Source organism: Centruroides sculpturatus, unplaced genomic scaffold (genome assembly GCF_000671375.1).
Source record: "Centruroides sculpturatus isolate CEXI.00-Female unplaced genomic scaffold, Cexi_2.0 scaffold5, whole genome shotgun sequence".
Taxonomy (NCBI): Eukaryota; Metazoa; Arthropoda; class Arachnida; order Scorpiones; family Buthidae; genus Centruroides; species Centruroides sculpturatus.
The window spans coordinates 345,753-363,877 of record NW_019384397.1 but is presented as its reverse complement, the minus strand read 5'-3'; the positions used below and the strand labels follow the sequence as shown (position 1 = coordinate 363,877).

Below are 18,125 nucleotides of genomic sequence, written 5' to 3'. Positions count from 1 at the left end.
ACTAATTTTTATGAATATTATTGTTAAGTAATAAAACTTGAAAAAAGTGATAAGTAGACTGAAGCCATCATTCAAAATGCTTAAGAGATAGTAATACTAATTAAAATGTAATTTTGGATGTCTAGTAAGTCAAATACAAATATAGAATACAATATATACAATCTAGAAAAAATACAAATTGCATTTATGATAACTGAAATAATTTACTTTTTTAATTATTCCTTCTTAAACTATTTTTTGTNTATTACCAAGCCTTTGTTTAAGGGTATTTGGGCAGTTTATTTTCTGAGGAAACACTTGTACTTATTTTTTTTAACCCCATTCCCGATAACCCGGCATTTTCACAAACTCAGCCACCCTTCGGTCCACATTAGGCCGAGTTTTCGAGGTTCTACTGTACTAAAATATACTTGAATGTTTTGACCCCTTTATCTCTAGTTCTTTTCCCTTTACTGGAAAAAGAACTAGAGACATTATTCCAATGACTAAGATAACAGTTTTGTGTACCATGATGTGGCATCTTCCTATATGGTCAAGTTCACAAATGAATACACAGAAAAGCCAAAAAGATACACCCAAATCATTAAAATAACCTCATTCTAATTAAATCATTTGATGGAAGGCCAATGAATTTACTGAATCAGATATCTTAACCAGAAATTGTTTAAATGCAAGGTTAAATTGCTAATCAGATTTTAGAAAGCACTTGTGGAAGAAACCATAATTTCTCTTGAAATATAAGAACCATAATTTCTCTTGAAAACTAAAGCGTTTCATCATGGAAATGGCACCTACAAGCTATTTCTAAACTGAAACAACAAAATATAGAACAAATGAAGACCATTCACCATTGTCAATTGAAATTTTATGTAAATAAATTTTGTGTTCAAAAAACATCCTGTGTGAAAAGTTTCAAAGTGAAACTTAATGTTGCATATATTTCAGATTGGATATTGGCATTTAATTTCTGATTTTATATTTTGAATTTTTATTAATTTTTAGCATATTTAAGTGTAATGTCAACATATTACAATCTCTTAAATTAATTTAGTAATAAATTTTTTTAGTCTTTCTTGTAGGAGCCAAATTTTAAGCATTTTTCTTATCTTCACATTGACTTGATTTTTCAGAATCAAGTGATTCTGTATAAGAAAACTTGTGTGAATTTATTGATAAAAATGTAGCTTTATTGAAAGATGTTTTATTCTCATTAATGTTTAAATGGAGTTCAAGTTCATGTTTGTGGACAACAAAATTTATTCATAATTTTACAAACTACAATTTTGGACATTACAAATTTATTATTTTATACATTTGTTTCCTACATTATTATATAATAACGCAATGATTATTTAGTCCAATACTTTGCACATAAATAATAATTATTTGAACATTAATTTATTTAAACATATAACAAGAAACCGTTTGTTTTTGAGAAAATAAAGCAATAATAAGGAATTCTTTAGTTGTTGTAAATCAATTTGATATATATTTGTAATATATATGTGTTTATGTTGTAAGATTTAAAATTAAAAAGTTTTTCTTTAATTTAATTATTACATCATTGTTACAGTTGGGATTGAATCAAGAATCTGGAGGAAAGGGTAACAAACCACTTCATCCAAGAGAAATTGATGCATATTGGTTACAAAGGAAACTTCGAAAGTTTTATGATGATCCTGTAGTTGCGCAAACAAAAGCTGGAGAAGTGTTAGAAATATTAAATGTTAGTTTATTTGATTTAGTCTTTAGTTTTAATATTAAATTGGAGAAAGTTTCTTATACATGAAATATATTAAATGTATTGTAATATATTTTAAGACTGCAACTGATGATCGAGATGCTGAAAATCAACTTGTTCTCTTATTGGGATTTAACCAGTTTGAATTTATTAAAGTTTTACGACAACATCGACAAATGAGTAAGTTTTATTTGTTTTACTTACCATTTCAGTATATTAGCATAAAGAAAATATTGAAAAAAGTTGAAAATATTGATTTTATTTAAATATAAATGAGAAGAAAATTTTAATGAAACATATATAAAATGTAGGCATAAATTATGAATTTATATTGCTTTTCCCCCAAAAAAATGTCAATTTGATTTTAATTGATAATTAAATGTAGATTTTAAATTTTTTATATTTATCATTTGATTTTTTCTGTAATGTGTTTTTTGTATACGTTCTTTCATCTGTTGAGAGAAGTTGCTGGAATTAATCCAAATAATTATTATAAGTTATTTAAATGTAGGTAAAGATTAAGTTTAGATTAGTTTCCATTAATTTAAATAATATATTAATATTCTATTAATTATACTTGGCTTCATTTCTTAAGATCTATCTGAATATAATTAAATTCAGAAAATGAGCTATTAAGTCTTTATCAAAATTGCATGGTGCACTTCCAAATAAGTGACAAAAGTTGTGTTTAATATGACCTAAAATTGCACAATTAATTTTTATTATTATTATTTTTTTTTAATAAAAAATTATTTAAAAGCATTCAAATTATTTATTTAGCTTTTAAAATTTTCATTATTTTAATAATGCACACATTTACTCTTTCCCAGAAATAATTTGTTTTTTCATCATTAATTAACCAATTTTTTTAAAAAGGTTGCTTATTGAATGATTTTTATAAATAAAAATTCAGAAGCTTTTGTAAAATATATTTTTAAAATAAATTCTTACAGAATAATGTAAATTAATTGTATTAATTATTAATGAATTGATAGGGAAAAAATTATCATATAAAATAATTTACAATATAACTCAAAGCTTTCATAAATTTGATTACACGGTATTTTAAAAAAAATTTACAAGTCTTTTTTTAATTTCAAGTTTCTCTTGAAGACATTTTAATATTTAATATGATTTCAGTAAATGTACACAATAATAAAATGTCTTACAACTTTATATTATTTTGCACTGCATTAAAAAATTAGAAAAGTTTTATCATCCCCCTGGCTTACTTTATAATACTAAAATTCCATAAATCAGCAGTTTCTGTTGTTGAAACTATTGATGGCATAGAAATCAAAAGGGAGAAAATCATCATTAAAATGAAAGTGACATTTTTAACTGATAGAAATGCAAAAGTTAAAAATAAATAAATAAATATAGTATATAAATTCAATATCCATTAGAAATATTTACATAATATTATCCAAAATTTCATTATGGTTATGAATTTATTGTGTGACAACTTTTTTGTCTATTTAGTGTTCTATTTTTTCTATTATAGTAACAGTATACCTGAGATTTTCACATCTCACTTGCTTATTTGCTACTGGGACTCTGGCAACAAAGTTATAATGATATCAATATAAATATTACTACTGCTATGAGATCTAAGGCTGGATGCAGTTCACTCTTCTGTCAGATTACAGGCATAATGAATGTCTGTTGAGAAATCCATTGACTTTGAATTCTCATACCTCTTTGTAAATATTAGATGACTTTCACTACATTTCCTTTTTTTAAAAACTGAAAATTTTCACTGCATTTTTTTAAAACCATGATCTAAAGCTGATTCCAGCGAGTGTATATTACAGGAAACACAAAAAAGAAAATGAAATAATTTTTAAAAAAGTCTGGTAACCTTGCATTACATTATTTGGCATAATGTAAATTATCAATGTACGTGTAAACAGTAATAATTCAAATTTAGGATCTTGAATTTTTTTTAACATGTTTATATTTTATTTTTAATAACTTAGTTGAGTCAAATGATATATCTTATACATCTGTTCTGATCTGAATGTCTTAACAGAGTTTTGCAACTATAAGTTAAAAGTGACATTTATTTTGAGTTATTTTATCTTAATATTTGTTTAACTTTGCAATATTTTGTCAGAGTGATAATTTATTGCTTACAAAAAATTACTTAATTTGTTTCAAATCACTATAATTTACATTTAAAATTTTTTAACATATTTTAAGTAATGGTAAATGATTCAATAGAATTAAGGACTGTTATAGTCTGGCAGCAGCCAACATAAAATTTCAGTCATTGCTGAGGGTGACGAATCAGCTTGGTGGTTTATACCATATTTCTTCAAAATGACCAGCATGCCACATAAAAAACAGGGGAGACCAGCATGCCAGAAACCCCAAGGTTTTTTGGCATGCCTGTTAAACTGCAACTAAAATATAAAATTAATCAGATCTAACAAAACTAGTTGTTAATTAAATGTCAAAGAAAACATTCTTCCACTACAATAAAATAATAACATTATAATTTAATTGACTTAAAATCAGGAAGAGAGTTTTTGTTTACAAGACAATAAAACAATTAACAATTTATTGACAGTAGTAGTAGTAGTAGTAGTAGTAGTAGTAGTAGTAGTAGTAGTAGTTAGTCGATGTGGGCTACACTGACCATCTATCTTAACCTTAAAAATAACACCTTCCTCTCAAATTTCACACAAAGCTGATGTTAATGGTGTAAGCTGAGATAATTTACAGTTAGTTTCTTAAATTTAATATGTTTGGTTTTGCATTTTTGAATCAACAGTAAAACACAAGGAAAAGCACTTTTGGAACTTTACTTTGTCAGAAAAAAGACAGAATGAAGAAATTAAACATATAATCATTGTTTTTGATGTAATGCTAACAGTTTCATGGTTTTAGAATAAAAAACTCCTTCATTTTTTTAATGCGCCCTCTAAAGAGGGATGTATAACCTCACTTAAACTGGCATGCCAGTCATTCCGCAAAAATACATTAGTCAAACTTTGGTTCGTGTATAACTTGGCATAGCATGACACTGGTTTCACATATTTGAAGTTGGACATAATTCAACTTTGGAACTACATTTCTAAACCACAATCTTAGTGTATATCAGAAAGATGGAGAATGATTTGATTAAATGAATATTTAAAAGAGAATTTTCTTTTCTGAATAATAAATAGTTAAATGTTTTCAATGTAAAACGATTTGATTATAAGTTAAAGAAATCAAAATAAAGCAAATAGTTGAGAAAACATTAAATCTTAAATTGGTTTTTTTAGTTCTAGGTAATAAAGCAACTATTTTACTCATTTTTTAAAAATGAATTGATATTTAAAAGGTTGATAATTATCAAAATTTGTGGAAAAGTCTTATTGATAACTGAGAATGCCAGAATGTCAAATCATCAAGCATTATATAGTCTATAGCAGGAGTTGCCAAAGTAGTCGATATGACATTATTGAGTGGTCAATGGAAAAATTGAAACTAAAAATCACAAATATAACTATACATATTATGTTTTTGAATATTGTTTCGATGAATTTAATAGTACAGTGTTTTCAGATTTAGAAAATATTAATATCCCAGAATGGATTATTGTGCCATTTTCTGCTCAAATCAAAAATGTCATCAACTTGCAAGATGAACTTATTGAATTATTAGCTGACCTTGAAGCAAAAAAGCTTTATAAAATTTTAGTTTGAGCAATTTCTGGATGAATATAAATATAACACAAAAATACACAAAACTTTGTGATGTGGTAAATCAGATTTTGCTGGCATTTCCAAATTCAAATTCGTTTATGACTGAAGCTAGTTTCAGCCGTGATAATTCCATCTTAACCAATAAGTTGATTTAAGACTAAAACTTACAAATTTTGAACCAAATATTGCTAATCTTGCAAAAGATCATCAAGCTTACCTGTCTCACTGATGTCAAGTTACAAAAATTATTCTTAACATATATACAATAAATGTAAAAAAATGTAAAATTAAAAGAAATTATTAAAATAGTAAGTGCTTTTTTTTGTAACACACTTTTTGGTGGGGGTCAATGTGAGGTTTCGAAAAGTTTGTAGGGGGTTGGTGATCAAAAAAGTTTGATGACCCCTTGTCTATAGTTTGACAGCTAGTAACTATATGAAATGTTAACAGAGCAAATTTTATTGCTGCAGTGCTATATTGCCATTAGATTATTCATTTGCCTGTAACTGATGTTAACTTTTATAAATATAGTGTTTCTAATTGTATATAATGAATAATCATTTTTATTTTGTGACAGATATAAAATTTTTAATACTTTTATTTAAAATCTAGTGATATTTAATAGTTAATATAATTAGTTTTATTCTTTTTCACAATACCATAGCAAAAATTACGATTGCTATAAAATATATTTTTTGTATTTCATTTTAGTATTATATTGTACTCTTCTTGCATCTTCACAAAGTGCTGCAGAGAGAATAAAAATTAGAGATAGAATGTTAGCTGATCCAGAACTGGAAAAAATACTTAGACAGTTGGAAAATACTGAAAAAGAAGATATTGTTCAAGTATTGATCTTTATATTTAATATTAATAAAATTTTAATCATTTGTAAAAAAAAATTAAATAAATTTACTTTTTTTAAAATATATATTTTGAAATAATACTGTATATATTTTTCATGGAATATGTTTTCTTTTAAATTAAAGTTTATCCTTTCTTTTAGTTATATTTCTATTATATAAATTGTGTTATTACATGATGTTACACATATTGCAGGAAGCAAGAGAAAGAAGAGCTCAAGCACGACAAGCAAGAGTTGATGCTGATCTTGAAGCAATGGATATAGAAGAAGATAATGCTATGCAGGTAAAGAAAATTTTATTTAAGGTCATTATACTGTATAATCAAACTGACTATGAATTAGTTTCTTATTTGATAATCCATACTCTAAAATAAAAAAAGCATATTTACAAAAATGTAAATATTTTTGTATATAAGTAACTTTATATAAGTAAATATAAGTAACTTTGAAATATGCTGTAAAAAATCTAGAAACAATTTCAAAGAAAATTCTGCTCTTAAAAATATACAATTTTTTTGATATCTGAAATTCCTAAATCCTAACTGTTAAAAAATTATACTAAAATATTTGTATGGTTTATGAAAATTCTAAAATTTATAAAATAATATTTCAAGTCATTTTACTTTTAATCAAAAGTATTTTTAAAATTTATTTATATGTTTTAGAATAATAATTATTATTATTTGGTTACAAATAAAAAGTGAAATCGTTTTTTTTTAATGTAAGTTAACACTGTAAGAAATAAATTAGATTTTCTGTTTTTGTACATTAATAAAAAAAATGTGAGTTTTCTAATAACAAAACTTAATTTTTGGAGTTTAATTAAAGTTTTTATTTTTTATTTTTATGTGAGTGTTTAAGTTTTGAGCTATATAATGTGGAAAATAAGAATAAAGAAATATTTTTGAAATTGTTAAATTTTTCAGATGACACAATGCAAAGCTTTAGATTTGACAGATCTGACATTTAATCAAGGAAGTCATTTTATGGCAAATAAACGATGTCAGTTACCTGATGGTTCATTTAGAAAACAAAGAAGAGGATATGAAGAAATTCATGTTCCTGCTCTAAAACCAAAGCCATTTGAATCAAATGAGGTATAAAAATTATTAATTTTTTAAATGGTACAGAAAAATAACATAAAAAATATTATATTAGTTTGATAATCTTTAAAAAATTTATTTTATAGTCTTTAGTTCCTATTGACCGGTTACCAAAATATGTACAGAAAGTATTTGATGGTTATAAAAGTCTTAATAGAATTCAAAGTAGATTGAGTAAAGCTGCATTAGAAACAGATGAAAATCTTTTACTTTGTGCTCCAACTGTAAGGAAGTTTTTGCTTATTTTTCATTTTTAAATTTTTTTGGTATTTTAATAATTGCACGTTTTCTCTCCTCTTAAGGGTGCTGGAAAAACAAATGTAGCATTGTTATGCATGATGAGAGAAATAGGAAAACACATAAATTCAGATGGAACAATTAATGCAGATGAATTCAAGATAATTTACATTGCTCCCATGCGGTCATTAGTCCAAGAAATGGTTGGAAATTTTAGCAAGGTAATTTAATATTGTNTATATGTTTTAGAATAATAATTATTATTATTTGGTTACAAATAAAAAGTGAAATCGTTTTTTTTTAATGTAAGTTAACACTGTAAGAAATAAATTAGATTTTCTGTTTTTGTACATTAATAAAAAAAATGTGAGTTTTCTAATAACAAAACTTAATTTTTGGAGTTTAATTAAAGTTTTTATTTTTTATTTTTATGTGAGTGTTTAAGTTTTGAGCTATATAATGTGGAAAATAAGAATAAAGAAATATTTTTGAAATTGTTAAATTTTTCAGATGACACAATGCAAAGCTTTAGATTTGACAGATCTGACATTTAATCAAGGAAGTCATTTTATGGCAAATAAACGATGTCAGTTACCTGATGGTTCATTTAGAAAACAAAGAAGAGGATATGAAGAAATTCATGTTCCTGCTCTAAAACCAAAGCCATTTGAATCAAATGAGGTATAAAAATTATTAATTTTTTAAATGGTACAGAAAAATAACATAAAAAATATTATATTAGTTTGATAATCTTTAAAAAATTTATTTTATAGTCTTTAGTTCCTATTGACCGGTTACCAAAATATGTACAGAAAGTATTTGATGGTTATAAAAGTCTTAATAGAATTCAAAGTAGATTGAGTAAAGCTGCATTAGAAACAGATGAAAATCTTTTACTTTGTGCTCCAACTGTAAGGAAGTTTTTGCTTATTTTTCATTTTTAAATTTTTTTGGTATTTTAATAATTGCACGTTTTCTCTCCTCTTAAGGGTGCTGGAAAAACAAATGTAGCATTGTTATGCATGATGAGAGAAATAGGAAAACACATAAATTCAGATGGAACAATTAATGCAGATGAATTCAAGATAATTTACATTGCTCCCATGCGGTCATTAGTCCAAGAAATGGTTGGAAATTTTAGCAAGGTAATTTAATATTGTTAAATATTAAAATGAAATAATAATTTAATATTAAAATTTTATATTATTTTACTTTTAAATTATTTTAGAGGCTTTCATCCTATAACATAGTAGTTTCTGAATTAACTGGGGATCATCAATTAACTAGAGAACAAATAAATGCTACACAAGTTATTGTCTGTACACCAGAAAAATGGGATATAATCACTCGAAAAGGTGGAGAAAGAACTTATACACAACTTGTACGATTAATGATTTTTGTAAGTTATTTATATTTATTTATTTGGTATTTATAAATATAACTTTCTAATTAGTTTCTGCATATTAATATTTTTTATTGTCAACTGAGAATAGATATGAAATATAATTAAATAAATATAAAACTTTGAAATGAAATTCTATTTCAATTGATCAGTTATTACTTTACAATAAAAAATGAGTCTTGTATCGATATTTAAAGAGCCAATATTTTCTTGATGCTATCAATAGATATTTTATACCAAAATAGTACAAATAAAATTATAATAAAATTTTCAAACAAATATAAAAAGTTTTTTGATTTATTTATCCATAGCAATAAAATTTAGTTACATATTCTATTGAAAAACTTAATATTTTTTTAAATATATGAAAATTATATAAAATTAAGTAATGATGTGTGTTGTTAGGATAAACTTTTATTAATTTGAATTTAATTAGTTGTTAGTAGTAAGAAAATTAATTTATCCATAAAAAAAACATAATTCTTAATGCTAAAACAAAAATTGTAAATTTAGGATGAGATACATTTGCTTCATGATGAACGTGGGCCTGTTTTAGAAGCTTTGGTTGCAAGGTATGGTAACTACAGTTTTTTTTAATTTGTTCTGTATGCTTAGAATATCTAATATAAAGTAATTTCTACTGAATATGGATTCAGAGCTAAAAATGTTTTAAATATAAAAAAAAATTAAATATTTGGTTACTTTAACAAGTAGAATTTATAGATATATTTAAATATGGTGCCAAGTTTTACTAATTATAATAACTAATATCATTAACTCAAATCTTTATCAAATGTAATTAATTTAAATAAAAATGATATCAAACTTAGCTAGATGTTAACTATATTCATAACTTTAATATGCAGGAGTATTCGTAATATTGAAACAACTCAAGAAGAAGTACGACTAGTGGGCCTAAGTGCTACATTACCTAATTATGAAGATGTGGCAACTTTTCTCAGAGTGGACCATTCAAAAGGATTATTTTATTTTGATAACAGTTTTAGACCTGTTCCATTAGAACAACAATACATAGGTGTTACTGAAAAAAAAGCTATCAGACGATTTCAACTTATGAATGAAATTCTTTATGAGAAAATTATGGAACATGCTGGAAAAAATCAAGTTAGTTTTATATTTGAAAGTATTTTAATAATTGATATGATTTAGAAAATTAAAAAAAAAATTTTTTTTGCAGGTATTAATTTTTGTTCATTCACGTAAAGAAACTGGCAAAACTGCTCGTGCCATTCGAGATATGTGTTTGGAAAAAGATAGTCTTGGACAGTTTTTAAGAGAAGGCTCTGCATCAACTGAAGTTTTGAGAACAGAAGCTGAACAAGTCAAGGTATTTTTTAATTACTATAATTCAAGCATTATATAATTGAAATGTTTAATTTATTTTTAAATAATTCATTTAATAATTGATATGATTTGTAGAATTTGGAATTAAAAGATCTTCTACCATATGGCTTTGCCATTCATCATGCTGGAATGACCAGGTAAATTTTGTAGTTATTAATTTAATTTGAAGTTTTTCTAATTTTATTTATATTTAAATTTATTAAAGAATCAATATTCATCTCAAAAATTTCACATAATAATTCATATTAGGGCTGTGCTGAACCAAAATTTTGATATTGATATTGGACTTTATACCAAGATTGATTCAATGTATCAATAATAAATAAATACTGAAAAGTATTGAATACCATATATTATTGAAAAACATTAAGTATACAAGAAAAGATTTTGATATAGTTTGCACTAGTGTTAAAAACAACCTTTCAGAATTTTTAACATTAGCAAAATCTCCTGGCAGATAGAGGAATTGTTATGGTGAAAGAACGAAGAGTTGTTTAAGTTGATAACAAATGCCAATATTCAGTATTTTATTAGTTTTGCTATGTTATTCTAAAATTTAAAATATCAATATTAATATTGCAAAAATTTATAAGTTTTGGTTTGCTATATCAATTATCAGCACAGCATTATCTTTTACTTAAAAAAAAGCTACACATATAAAGATATTTTAATAGACTTTATATTGTTTTGTAAATCAAGTAATACAAATCAAATTATTTTACTTTTTCAGAGTGGATCGTACTTTAGTAGAAGATCTGTTTGCTGATAGACACATTCAAGTATTGGTTTCAACAGCAACCTTAGCTTGGGGTGTTAATCTACCAGCCCACACTGTTGTTATCAAAGGTACACAGATCTATAATCCTGAAAAGGGTCGTTGGGTGGAATTAGGAGCATTAGATGTTTTACAGGTAAATATAAATATGTTTATTTTCTTAATCTTAACGTAATGGTAAATAATGTTTCAATAGATATTAATTTTACATTAAATGAATTAATATTTTTTTAAAAATGTTTTATTAAAAATGCCGTTATGTTTTAATGTTGAAGTTATTAATGTATGATACAAATCATAATTAACCCCCTTTGAGCCGCCCATTGTTTTAGAATTTTTAATTATGCATAAAAAATACTTAAAACTGAAAAAACACGAAAGAAATGCGTTAATTTTGAAGAAAAAGCTTTATATTTTATTTTCCTTTGTTTCGCCTGTCTGTGAAATGTAACACCGATGAGTCATTGTTTACACAGCTGGGTGACCTTGAACACAGCTGGAGTCCGATTTCCCGGGACATTCTCATAGACATCGCGGGAGGACAAGGGTTTAAAGTAGGGTGACTTCAATCTGGCGGTATATTTTTAAATATTTTAAAAAAATTATAATTTTTATTGCGATTTCCGACCCCCCCTAATTAATTAAACTTCTATATAATAAAATCTATTAATTAAAAAAATTAAAAAACTATCGGAAGTCGTTTTTGACATCAGAAAGCAGCTTTAAATAACTTTACCGAAGGAAAATCGGTGCGCTACAACTTTAGAATGATAAATTAATTTTGATAAAAAACTCCCATTAAAAAAACATTAAGCCTTAATCGAGCCTTATCAAAGGCTCATTAAAATTGCGATAAAATTTTTTTGCGTGCGCAAAAAATTCTGAAAAAATTTGGGGACCTAAAAAACATTCCAAAAATTCAAAAAAAATAATTTTTTCAAAAGTGGCCTTAACGACGTAACGCTATAAAACTTGCTCGAGTCACACTCGAGCGCGGCTCAGAAGGGGTTAAAAAAAAAAAGACAAGAATCTGGTAATATGCTTCTTCAAAACTTGTGTCTATATTGTATACTAGCTGTTACCCACGACTTTGCCCACATGGATTTTGCAAGCAAACCCCATTTATATTCAGTATTTCAACAACCATAGTAATCGTTATATAACACCTACCGCTGAGAATCAAATGAACTATTTTCAATTTGATCAATTTTCTGGGACGCTTATAATCAAACCAATATGAAATAACAAATTCAAATTTAAAACAGTTTGAACATTTGGTTAAAAAAAAACTAAAATATATAAAATAACAATGTCTGAAATGTTATCAATTTAATACACCTAAGTACTCAATGAAAACTAAACATAGTTGAAAACAATAAAATTGCATCTAAAATATTACAGTAGAAGCCATTCTTCAGGTTAAGCCTTAATCCTCTCCCTCTCCCCTCACGGGGAAAATTTCTAAAAATTTCTTCTTAGTGTGCGTTTTCATGACATACCCTAACTGTGTACAAAATTTCACGTCTTTAGGTTCAGCGGTTTGCTCTGGGTGATGATGAAGCAGTCAGTCAGCCAGGACAAGTAATTTTATATATTTAAATTAATTAAATGTGATATTCAAAAATTAAAATGCTGCAAGAATCTATCCTGATTTTGAATGTGTCAGTAATAATAATAATAATAATCAGCAAGTACACAGAACTCGCCCAGGAAATAAGGCATCTGTGGAGGATGGACAAGGTGCTTATTGTACCTGTTGTTCTCGCCTCTACAGGCAGGTGTCATACCACACACACTACACAAGAACCTGGGAACATTACAGTTGAATAGAAACATACATCACAATAAAGAAGGCCACTATATTGAATACATGTCATATTGTTAAGAAATTCCTGAATACAGACACACACACAGACAGGCTTATTTAATTTTTGTTTTGTTTTGGTTGCAATGCCTTGATCAGGCATGGCCAACATACAGCCCATCTGATGAATTTATGTGGTTTGCGATTAATCTTTCAATATTAGCTACTTAAGTCCGAATAACTCAATGAAAAATTCTAACGCCTAAAAAAAACACTGTGCATTTAGAGTTAACTCTCCATTACAAATCTCTTAAGTACAGCATAGAATGTTGGTAAAGAATGATAATGTGAAAAATGTATCTGTAATCACTATGTACAGTTTAGTCTCTACAGGGTGACACCACAATGAGATCTCACACCACCTCAGAATCTTTCTAGGGCAGCCTCTGGTTCAGCCCGTGAAAAAAGTTTTCTTTCCAATTCAGCCTGGGGCAAAAACTGTTGGCCATCCCTGGCCTTGACTCTGGTCAGGCATAGACAGCAACTGACATCAATAGAGTATAACACACTACACCCAACATAATAATAAAACCTGAATGCAAGATCTATACAAAAATCCATGACAAATTGCTAAAATAAAAATAGCATTCCAATTATATTAAAGATAAATACTTTGAATGAAGTATTCATTTTGCATTTTGATTATATTAACAATAAATATTTATTTATTTAAACATATCATTTTTAAGAAAAATAATTAATTTAAAAGAAAATAAATGTTAAATATTTCATGTACTTTTTCATAAAGTATGTTTGATTTTGTAATTCTGTAATATCAAATATTTAACTCGATATTTAAATAATAAAGAGCTTTACATTTTTCAGATGTTAGGCAGAGCAGGAAGACCTCAGTATGATACTAAAGGTGAAGGAATACTTATTACCAATCATAGTGAACTACAGTATTATCTCTCACTTTTAAATCAACAGGTTAGTTATAAATATGTAATTTCATTTTGATTTCTAATTTTGTAAAAAAAAATTGTGTAATACTGAACATAGTATAAAAGAAAGGAAATTTTTTATTTTAAAGATATATATATTTTCTTATTTAGCACTTGCAAATAAATCAAATATTTTTAATGTGTATGCTACCAGCCAGTAATAGTAGACAACTAAAACTTAAATTACAATTGATAGTACTTTATTTATGGTGATTGTTTATATATCTAAATAAATGAAAAATTAAAGTTATCGTTGTAGGCAGAAAATATCCTCCTCGTTTTTACATGTTTTAACATAGCTTATAGCCTACCATTAAAGATTAACTTAGGTATGTTTTTAATAGTTCTCTACACATTAGAGGACTTTAGTACAAAAAAAAATTTTTTGTAATATTTATACAATGTCAAAAGTGATATTTTCCTTCAATTTATATAATCTTTCATTTTCATCTTATCTCTCAACGATTGGTACTGGTAGAAACATTTTTTTATGTTCTTATCAGTGGTTGTTTAGAAGTTGATAATTCAATACATTAGTAAAGAAAACTTATATATATATATATAATATATATATATGTGTGAATAGCAGATTAATTTAAATATATTCAAATTATTTATAGTTACCTATAGAAAGCCAGCTGATTAGTAAGTTGCCTGATATGCTGAATGCTGAAATTGTACTTGGCAATATACAAACTGCTAAAGATGCTTGCACTTGGCTTGGTTACACTTACTTATATATACGTATGTTGCGTGCTCCAACTTTGTATGGAGTATCACATGATGCTTTAAAAGAAGATCAAGTACTTGAGAAACGTCGTGCGGATCTTATTTATACAGCTGCTATTTTACTTGATAAAAGCAATTTAGTAAAATTTGACAAAAAAGCTGGGAATTTTCAGGTAAGAACTATAATTTTTTTAATCTTTGAAACTATTTTATTTTCATTGCAAAATTAATCTTAATTTTTCTGCTTATATAATTTAAACAGTTTGTTCAACTGATTAATTTTTTAACAGGTGACTGAGTTAGGTCGTATAGCTAGTTATTATTACTGCACCTATGAAACAATGTCTACTTATAATCAGCTACTGAAACCAACACTCAGTGAAATAGAACTCTTTCGTGTATTTTCCTTGTCCAGTGAATTTAAGAACATTACAATCAGAGAGGTAAAATTATAGTTAAATAAATATTAAAAATCATTTAATAATTTTCATATGCAATTAAAATAATATATAATTAATTTGTTGTTTTATATATAAAATTAAATTTCAAGGAAGAAAAATTAGAATTACAAAAACTGATGGAAAGAGTGCCAATACCAATCAAAGAAAGCATGGAAGAAACAAGTGCTAAAGTGAATGTTTTATTACAAGCTTATATTTCTCAGTTGAAGTTAGAAGGACTTGCATTAATGGCAGATATGATTTATGTAACTCAAAGTGCCGCTCGTCTAATGAGAGCAATTTTTGAAATTGTGCTACATAGAGGATGGGCTCAATTAGCAGATAAAGCTTTAAGTCTTTGTAAGATGATTGATAAAAGAATGTAAGTAATATCATTTCAATCTTACACTACATTTATAATAGCATAGTAGATTATGACTAATTCTTTAACATGAACTAACTGCATAAATGTAAAAGGATTTATTAATTGCAGTAAAAATAAAATTTGATTAATTTAATCATCATTTATCAATATGGTTAACTACAGCAGAACCTCGATTATCCGGACTAATTGGGGATGAAGGTAGTCCGGATAAGGGAAAAATTCGGATAATCGAAACAAATACTTTAATTTGTCTTTTAATGATAATACAACACATTTTCTTTTCGATGACAAATCGGTAATATTAAAAGTAAATACTGTATTTAAACCGTAATCAAATTTTCAAGAAACAAACGTTCGTATCGAATTTGGACTACTACTGACCAACGCTAAGACTACCTATTGTTTAAAAGGCCCTCTGGTAGTGCAAGAAGACGGATTTTATAAAATAAAAAGCAGTTGAAACTGCATTTTTATGAATAAAAATTTGACAAACTATTTATCGTTTTATGACGAGTAAAATTTTTTCGTCGCATTCGCGGCTTTTAAGTAATGTATAAACCTTTGAAACGTGATGCCCTTCAGACCACGAGGCATAGGTGGTGGCCCACGTTGCCCATGCCTTACTCCGCCCTTGGTCATAGAAATGATGTAATTTGAAAATAAATTATTTATAAATACATATGTCAAGTTATATTTTTATTATGATGCAAAATATATTTAAGAGTTTACGGCCACTGTGCTGGGTGAGACGTTGAAACAAAAAAAGTTATGCATTCTATCACGTACATAAACAGCATCGTAATTCGCCAAGTGCAAATCAGCAAATTCGTAAAATTTTTGTTTATTTTGAACAGTCCGGATAATCGAGGTTCTACTGTAATTTATTTTATAATCATGATATTATGATATCTTACTATGAAATATAAAAGAATATGAAAAGTTTGGAATTGGAATAAATAATAAATATCCAACCTTTAGTAATTTCAATATTGTACAGTTTGAATATCATAAACTAAATAATTGTATTTCTACTATTAAATATTACAAATGGATACTTAATTTATTGAAATTTAAATCTTCAATTATATAAATAACATTTTAACTATAAAAATAGGCATTCAGTATTTAAATTATATGAATTACAAATTTCCATGCTATAGAATAGATCATTAAATAATTTTATTGTAATGTAAATTATTATTTTAGGTGGCAGTCAATGTCACCATTACGGCAGTTCAAGAAAATTCCAGATGAAGTTGTTAAAAAAATAGAGAAGAAAAGTTTTCCTTGGGAAAGACTCTATGACCTAGGACCAAGTGAAATTGGTGAAATGTTGAGAATGCCAAAATTAGGAAAAACTGTCCATAAATATGTCCATCAGTTTCCAAAATTAGAACTTTCAGCACATATTCAACCTATTACTCGTTCAACACTAAGAGTGGAGTTAACAATTACACCAGATTTTCAGTGGGATGAAAAAATTCATGGAACATCAGAAGTAAGTGGAATTTTGTTTTACACTTTAAAATAATTTAATACTGTGAGGGTGATATTTTTGGTATTGTTGCTTAATGTATTGTTAAGTTTAAAATTAATTTACTTCTTTTAAAATTTGTCATAAATATTTTAATTTTTTTTATATTTAGAGAGAATATTTCCATTATCATGTCTTTTTATATACAGATATTAAGTTAAATAATCCGTTTGTTTTTTTATAATTATTTTTAATTTATTTTCTTCATTAAAATTCATTTAATGAAGAAAAAATGTGCTCTATTTCTTAATATCTCACCAGAAGTCTTTAGTAATATTTTTGTTGCAGAAAAATAAGATATATCAAAACTTAATATTTCATGTATTTTAAAAATTAAATAACTGTGTTGGGTAATCCAGAAAAATTGTGCATATTTTTTTGTCCTTAGCTAGTCAAATAGAAATTACTTAGTTTATAATAAATGTTTATTTGTGTGTATCAGTCTCATTCTCTTAGAATACTAAACTATCAGTATTACAAGTAAACTGTCTCTGCAATTAAATTCAAATGAAAGTTTAAAAAATCTTCAATGTGATTTTTCAAATCTTCAAATCAGTCAAATTTTTTCTGTCTGAAAGTTTTTTTAAGTTTCAGAAAAAATAATAATAATTATTGGAAGGAGCAAGATCCAGCAAATCCAGCTTAATTCATAATGTTTAAACTCTTAACTTTTTTGAATTTTTATTGCAACATGTGGATGACTTGTGTTCAAGGATTTTATATATTTATTCATATTGTTCTGCTATATATAAACCAGTTACATTAAATTTTTCAAATAATTTAATTATTAAATGTTAAATATCAGTTTAACACATTAAAATATCTTCTCATCTCTTTGGAATCATCAAGTGAATTTCATAACTGATTTGAAATTTATTTAATATAGTATAAGATTTAAAAGATTTAATATATTTAAATTTAATTATAAGGAAAATATATTAATAATTTTCTAAATTATTTAATAAATATTACTTATAATTATTAAATTTAATAAGAGATGACACCTAATGCCTCCCTCTAGTGACAAATCATTTAGAAATTAATTA

The 18,125-nt window shown here is 26.0% G+C and overlaps 1 protein-coding gene across 1 annotated transcript in view; it reads left to right on the top strand.

Moving 5' to 3' along the window:
• Window positions 1-18,125, top strand: part of LOC111618445 (U5 small nuclear ribonucleoprotein 200 kDa helicase-like) — a 94,966-nt gene that overhangs the window by 53,733 nt on the left and 23,108 nt on the right. The window contains exons 14-31 of the mRNA XM_023359990.1: window positions 1,574-1,726; window positions 1,822-1,921; window positions 6,148-6,284; window positions 6,496-6,585; window positions 7,228-7,398; window positions 7,491-7,628; window positions 7,707-7,862; window positions 8,870-9,040; window positions 9,557-9,615; window positions 9,910-10,168; window positions 10,242-10,391; window positions 10,484-10,545; window positions 11,139-11,319; window positions 13,873-13,977; window positions 14,612-14,893; window positions 15,011-15,163; window positions 15,271-15,542; window positions 16,752-17,043. Coding sequence (XP_023215758.1) covers window positions 1,574-1,726; window positions 1,822-1,921; window positions 6,148-6,284; window positions 6,496-6,585; window positions 7,228-7,398; window positions 7,491-7,628; window positions 7,707-7,862; window positions 8,870-9,040; window positions 9,557-9,615; window positions 9,910-10,168; window positions 10,242-10,391; window positions 10,484-10,545; window positions 11,139-11,319; window positions 13,873-13,977; window positions 14,612-14,893; window positions 15,011-15,163; window positions 15,271-15,542; window positions 16,752-17,043 — 2,931 coding nt within the window. The remainder of the gene's footprint in view (window positions 1-1,573; window positions 1,727-1,821; window positions 1,922-6,147; window positions 6,285-6,495; window positions 6,586-7,227; window positions 7,399-7,490; window positions 7,629-7,706; window positions 7,863-8,869; window positions 9,041-9,556; window positions 9,616-9,909; window positions 10,169-10,241; window positions 10,392-10,483; window positions 10,546-11,138; window positions 11,320-13,872; window positions 13,978-14,611; window positions 14,894-15,010; window positions 15,164-15,270; window positions 15,543-16,751; window positions 17,044-18,125) is intronic.